Source organism: Chiloscyllium plagiosum, chromosome 2 (genome assembly GCF_004010195.1).
Source record: "Chiloscyllium plagiosum isolate BGI_BamShark_2017 chromosome 2, ASM401019v2, whole genome shotgun sequence".
Classification (NCBI taxonomy): Eukaryota; Metazoa; Chordata; class Chondrichthyes; order Orectolobiformes; family Hemiscylliidae; genus Chiloscyllium; species Chiloscyllium plagiosum.
In genome coordinates this window covers 64692791-64700106 of record NC_057711.1, presented here as the reverse complement: position 1 = coordinate 64700106, position 7316 = coordinate 64692791, and the positions used below count along the sequence as shown (strand labels likewise).

General features: G+C 39.1%; 1 protein-coding gene across 2 annotated transcripts in view; it reads right to left on the bottom strand.

Moving 5' to 3' along the window:
* LOC122560501 (aminopeptidase Q-like) overlaps window positions 1–7316 on the bottom strand; it is a 157776-nt gene that overhangs the window by 109018 nt on the left and 41442 nt on the right. For both annotated transcript variants that reach the window (XM_043711168.1, XM_043711175.1), the window contains exons 3-5: window positions 6097–6233; window positions 2531–2657; window positions 406–557 (exon numbers count right to left, since the gene is read on the bottom strand). In XM_043711168.1, coding sequence (XP_043567103.1) covers window positions 406–557; window positions 2531–2657; window positions 6097–6233 — 416 coding nt within the window. The remainder of the gene's footprint in view (window positions 1–405; window positions 558–2530; window positions 2658–6096; window positions 6234–7316) is intronic.

The window sequence follows — 7316 nt, the reverse complement described above, 5'->3', positions numbered from 1 at the left end:
TATCTCTATGACTCTATGACTCTCGACTCTAATCTCCAATATCTGTAGTCCTCACTTTTGCACAGGTCAGTGGTGTGTCCAGGGTGAAAAGGAACACCCAGCAGTGTAGGAAGGCCAATAGCATAACAAATGCATCATTATTCCTGAATCCATGTTCTGTGTAGGAGCATCATGCCAAATTCTCTAAGCAAGACTGTTTCTTCAATCCCATATTCAGTCATTTTAACAACCTGACTCAAACAATTTAAAAGCAAACTACCACAAAATCTAAAATGTAGTTATTTGCCCTGAATGGTTTGCAGCATTACTCCGAACAAAACTCCCAACAGAAATTATTACAGTGTTCGTACAAACATTGAAACAAACATTGTACAAACAGTGATTGAAAACATTGTACAAGCGTGCCTGATGTGCCAGCTCATGAGCAACTACTGCTGTTATGGCTAATTTATTAAAGAATTCCTTCTTTGGATCAAGCAACAATGAACTCTTTCTGAATAGCAGCAGACCCCAATTTTCCATGGCCACTGGTCCGTAGAGAGGCAATGCTACAATATCTGAAAGGATAAAAACAGAGTGAGTCAATTGCAGTGCAAACTCATGTATCAGAACACAATTGCTTGACATTTAGTTATAGATGTTATCCACGTGAGAGATGTAAAACTGGTGTCAAAGTATCTACTTTTTCAAACAGCATGTGGTGCAAATTTCACCATTCTGCTAACAGAGTTTGTGTTGCCAGTGCCAAGATGGCCAGAAAAGAAAGCTGCCGCTGGCCATCCCTCTGGCTGCTGGGTAACTGCAAAGCTGTATTTCCACATGTGCGTGGTCATTGCATTGGCCATTATCACAGCTTTCTGGTGCAAACAGAAAGTCATGGGGGCTACATTTGAAACATGTTTTAGGCCCTTTGATACACAAACAAAGAGATAAAAAGTTGAGGCCTTCTTTGCAATTCTGGTTTGTCCTGAACTCGGCTGGCCTAGGTGTGCTCCATTTTCGAATACAGTCTCCAATCAGTCTATTCTGCAGGAATATAGTCACCAATCAGCCTATCCTGAAGGAATACAATCTTTGTACCGTCTAACCTGAAGGAATATGGTATCCATACTGTCTATCCAGTGTGGATTGCTACCCAGGATGCATGTTTAGAGAAATACTTATTTGTATGTGGAATCAGGAAGTGTAAGTGTTTCTCTCGACTGTACTATGGTGCTAAAGACTATTGTCAACTCCACCTTTGCTCCGTCTCTCCTAATGCATTTCACTTTCTCCTAAACACTCTCTTGCAATATTGGGATAACTGGTCTTGCATTTAGATCATTTGCTTCTGCCCAGCTCACATCAGCAAAGCAATTTCTAAGTCAATAGCTTCAAGCACACAGCAGAATCAAACAATCAGTATATAAGATTAAGAGATATTCTAATTGAGATATTTCAGATAAAGGGGAGGGAAATAATTTCATTCAAAGTCAATAAAAGTTGGGAGAATTAGAAAACAGGTAGCTGATTTTAGATGATTGCCTGAAGTCAGAATTATGCCCTCCTCACTTACTGTAAGACTGGAATCATATTATCAGCCTCACTGGATTGGAGTGGCAGATACGCCCCCTGGGTTGGGGGTGGCATGGTGGCTCAGTGGTTAGCACTGCTGCCTCATAGTACCAAGGTCCCAGGTTCAATTCCAGCCTCAGGTGACTGGCTATGTGGAGTCTGCACATTCTCCCCATGTCTGCGTGGGTTTTCTCCAGGTGCTCCAGTTTCCTCCCGCAGGCCAGGTGAATTGGCCATGCTAAATTGCCCATAGTGCTGGGTGCATTAGTCAGGGGGAAATGGGTCTGGGTGGGTTACTCTTCAGAGGGTCAGTGTGGACTGGTTGGGTCAAAGGGCCTATTTCCACACTGTAGGGAATCTAATCATACTTTCCCTGAAGGTCATTAGTGAACAAGCAGTGTGTTTCTGGCAATCCAGCAGTTTTTATTGGCATCTTCTAGTGCTAGGCCACAAATGACTAGAATTATTTAATTCTATTTCCCAAATTGCTGTGATAGGAATAGAACTCCAAATCAGTGTCCTTAAAGGTATATTCTAAAAGGAATGTATGAAGATACTGGTTGCTGTTACCGACTACCATTTTAACCTCATCATATCAAATAAATAGCAGCCTCATAAGTGAGAAAAAAATGGGGCCTGTTGAAATAATTTTGACCTCACTGTAACTTTAACAGAAAATTGGACAAATTGATCTACATCCTGGATATATGTCCTGAAATTGCCCCCCAAAATTCTCTTTCTAATAATTACCTTCAAGTTAAAGCATACAGCTTCTAATAGGAGTTCGATTTGACTAATTTGAATGTGATCTCGGCAATAGAATAGTGCAAATAATACACTTTACACAACAACTTGGAATACTGAAGTAATTTTGTTTCTAAGATAGCTACATAGAAAGGTAGAAGGCAATTTAGCTTATGGTACAATTGGCCTTAATCAGCTCAATACAATAAGATTCCACAAATAATTAGCTTACCTATTTTGGGGAGGGGATAATTCACATCATAATACTTTTCAAAGTATGCGAGTATTGGGCCTGTAATATTTAACGCATATTCAGCTTCACCATTTGATACGGCTGTTTTATCTGCCCACACACGAATCTAAAAAAAAGTCGAATTGAAAACACAGCATTTCCAATATCTTTTGATTTCATAGTAAAACCAGTGCCATTGTCTCGCTACAGTTTATGTAATGATACATTGTATCCAGTAATTCATTTTCTACATTACAGGAGGGCCTACCCTTCAAAATTACTTAATTAGCTGTAAATCATTTGGACATTCTGAAGTTGTGAAAGACGCAATATTGCAGATATTATTAAGCACATGTATTATCTGCTGGTGTTTGTACTGCACACACGTCTCCACGCCTTCCAACATGCTTTGTCTTGGCTTGCAGCACACTCCATTTGAGAGGTTCTAAGCCAGCTACTTTGACACTTCCACTGATAGTAGAATGCAGCATCCACTAACTCTGAGTCAAAAAATTCCTCCTTATTGCCCTATTGGATATAATACTAACTAGCTTGCTTTTAGGAATTTTGTTTCTGGGTAATTCGACAAGTGGAAACATTCTTGTCACACTTGTAAAAGAGAATGGTTTTGAAAGGGTTAATGTTCGTGTTACCTTGGCTCCACCTATTCTACTGATGTGAAAGTGCCTGTGTAGGACTGGGGTGGACAAAGTTAAAAATCACACAATACGAGGTTATAGTACAACAGCGCTGTTCCTTTGTCAAGTAATTACCTGATGAAGGAGCAGCGCTCCGAAAGCTAGTACTTCCAAATAAACCTGTTGCCTATAACCTGGTGTTGTGTGATTTTTAACTTTATTCTACTGAATACACACCTACAGTCTGTGGTAGAGACGAGCAGTTCCACTCCAGATTCAGAGACAGCAGGTGTATCAATACCAGCTCCATAAGGTCCAAGTAATTATGCCTGACCAAATGCACTCATACTTATTCCTATCAGCAACAAACCTTTTTGATAGCCAAGAATGGTGCCTCTTCTCTAATCACCGTATGGTGATGGTTGCTGTACAACTAATCACAAGATGGCCTCAAGACAAGCAGAAGAGGATTGATGACATCAAATTACCTGAAACAACCCTTATCTAGTACCACCTATTGGTGGAGATGGCAAACACCACTGTTGCATTTACCTTGCCCAACATAGGCTGGGATGTTTTTCCACTGGAGTATAGGAGATTGAGGGGTGACCTTATAGGCTTTATAAAATCACGAGGGATATATATATATATATATAAAAGGTGAATGGCTGGTGTCTTTTCCCTAGGGCGGCGGATTTCAGGACTAGAGGGCATATTTATAAGGTGAGAAGAGAAAAGACATGACGGACAATTTGTTTACACAGAGAGTGGTTCATATATCGAATGAACATCCAGTGGTGGATGCAGGTCCAGTTACAACATTTAAAAGACATTTGGATAAGTACATGCATAAGAAGTACATGGTCTGTTTTGTTGTTGCATGTCTCAATGACTCTACATTCAGAATTTTAAAAACTTCTATCAGGTCACCTCTAAGCATCGGAAAGATGTTGTGAAACTTGAAAAGATTCAGAGAAGATTTACAAGGATGCTGCCAGGGTTGGAGGATTTGAGCTATAAGGAGAGGCTGAACAGGCTGGGGCTGTTTTCTCTGGAGCGTCGGAGGCTGAGGGGTGACCTTATAGTGGGTTACAAAATTATGAGGGGCATGGATAAGATAAATAGACAAAGGTGGGGGAACCCAGACCTAGAGGGCATAGGTTTAGGGTGAGAGGGGAAAGATATAAAAGAGATCTAAGAGGCAACTTTTTCACGCAGAGGGTGGTACGTTTATGAGGGGCATGGATAAGATAAATAGACAAAGGTTTTTCCCTAGGGTGGGGGAACCCAGACCTAGAGGGCATAGGTTTAGGGTGAGAGGGGAAAGATATAAAAGAGATCTAAGAGGCAACTTTTTCACGCAGAGGGTGGTACGTATATGGAATGAGCTGCCAGAGGATGTGGTGGAGGCTGGTACAATTGCAACATTTAAGAGGCATTTGGATGGGTATATGAATAGGAAGGGTTTGGAGGGATATGGGCCGGGTGCTGGCAGGTGGGACTAGATTGGGTTGGGATATCTGGTCGGCATGGACGGGTTGGACCGAAGGGTCTGTTTCCACGCTGTACATCTCTATGAATCTATGACTCTAAGCCTTGTCTATTCTGAAAAACAAATTCTCAACTTTCCTCACTCAAAAGTTGAAATCTCTCAGTTCCTTGTAGATGTTTTTTGTACATTCAGACCTTTCTAATGAAAGATAGAATCAAGTTTTTAAATCACATCTTTTGTTACCACAGATTACCTCAAATACTTAACGGTAAAATAAATAATTTTTAAGTACGATAACTTGTAATGTAGGAAACGTAATAGTTGATTTGTGCACAGCAAAGTTGCGCAAACACAATGATGAATAGATAATCTGTCTTGATCATGTTGATTGAAGGATTGACATTGGCTAGATTGTCAGGGAAAATAATTTTCCCTTCTTCAAATTTGCATCCTGGAATCTTTCTGCCCACTTAAAAGGGCAAATGGGGATTTGACTTATGTAAAAAAATGATACTCCCAACAACGTCACATTTCCTCATGATTGCAGTGGATTATCAACTGAGATCCTTATGCTTGAGTCTCTGGAATAATTTCTGTGGTATGGAGAGCAGACTGTACATAATCCTCCCAGAATTGCCTATGTTCCTATGCAAGTTTAATGTACTAAATTATTTTGATTTCCACACCTCAGGAATTAATCCTATGCCATTATCTTTTTTATATTGCTCTTGACCTACAAGTCTCATTCCTGGTGAATGGCTTATGCCTGAAACATCAACTTTCCTGCTCCTCGGATGCTGCCTGACTGGCTGTGCTTTTTCAGCACCACAGTCTTCAACTCTGATAGATATGTTGTCATGTAGAACTCAACAGTTAACAATGACTGACAGTTAACTTGATTTCTCAGGGCAATGCCTTGAGCAATGAACTAGCATTTGACTGTGCACCTGTTCTGTTAAGTTGAAATAGGGGCAGTGTATGTACATATTCATTTTATTATTGATTCAGGTAAATGTTGCCCAATTGCAAAAATACATTGAACATTGGCAATGAGTTGTGAGTTTTGCATGCAGAAGGTGGTTGGGTATAATCAGTAACCTGCTTGTTGTGAACATCCAGTGGAATAAGATATTTGATTCTATGCTGCAACCTTTGAGATATATCTGGCATCACACGAACACTGAAACTCAAATCACATTACTCATTTATGGTAGGCAGAGAATCTTTTTGGCTTGATGGTAATATCCTGTTAATGGCAAACATCACTAATATTGCTACTGTGTAGCTATCTTCACCTTTCAGAACACTTTACTATTTTATTTATTTTTAACTTGAATTAAACATGATATTATTAATCTACTAGAGATAACATTTCAGAAGGAAATTGTATGCATAAAGCTCATAAAAATAATAAAGATTAAGAACTTGATAGTTACCTCTATGTCATTATAAGTTGTGCTAACGTAATCATAGTCAAAAATAACAAAAGCAATTATATAGGTAGACATCTTCACAGTGGTGTTAAATGTCGTAACTTTCCATTTACCATCCTCGTCCAGTCTTTCAGAAACATCTAAAAATTCAAAAAATTCAACTTAAGTAGTTTCCCATTGCATTTTCACCACTACAAAAGTTTACATTACACAAACTCATGTCTTCGTCCTCATGTGTTTAGTCACTGATAGAAATATTCCTTTCAAAGAAATGCCTGACTTTGCAGCAGATATATTGGAAAAAGAGATATTCTTATCTTCTGAAGAATTCACAGATGCTTAATCCAAAGCAGAAGTATGCTGATTGTAAATAAGCCAGTATTATAATGATTGATGTGAACTCACACACCAGATGTTGATACCTGAGAGAGAGAAGCTGTGGGGAGGTGAAGATGAAGAGTTAAAGATTATTCCAACAACAGTGAGCATTTTCCAGATTTACCAGTTTAACAAGGCATTGCGCTGAAACCAGAAGTCCTGCCAGTAGTAACTTACAGATTGTGATTTATACAACAACAGGGACAGTGCAAATGTCACTATGATCACAGGATGGTTGAAGATTGCTGGTGCATGCTCAATAGGAAAAAACACAAGGAATTAGGCTATGGGTGATCTTGTAAGGAAATATACAGTAAAATAACCAATTGGAAACAAAAGGAAAATGAATCAGTTTACTAAGAAGCAGTTTCTTTATTATTATAATGAGCAGAACATATGGTTGCATTCAATTGTGCTGTCTGCTGTTAATACTTTGCTTGGAATTCATTTTTCTGCTGAAGTTAAATTATTATAATTTGATCCGCTGACTCATTTTGTTACCATTTGAGTGCAGAACACAAGATTTTTCAATAATGCAGGCATCTCTGTACAATGTACTTGGCACACTATTACTTTCCATGGTTTTGAATGGCGCCTGTTTTATTTATGAAATGAAAATCATTGGAACAACTGAACATGGGCTGGCAGCATTCACCTCATATACAGAAACAAGCACCTACTCTTACATCATACCCTGGAATAGTGAAGTGTCTTCTTGAAATTCTTTGTGGTTTCAACATGAATGAGGAAACTTTAATTCCTGTCTTATGTTTTATTGTGCTCTCATTAGGAGAAAGTGAGGACTGCAGATGCTGGAGATCAGAGCTGAAAATGTGTTGCTGGAA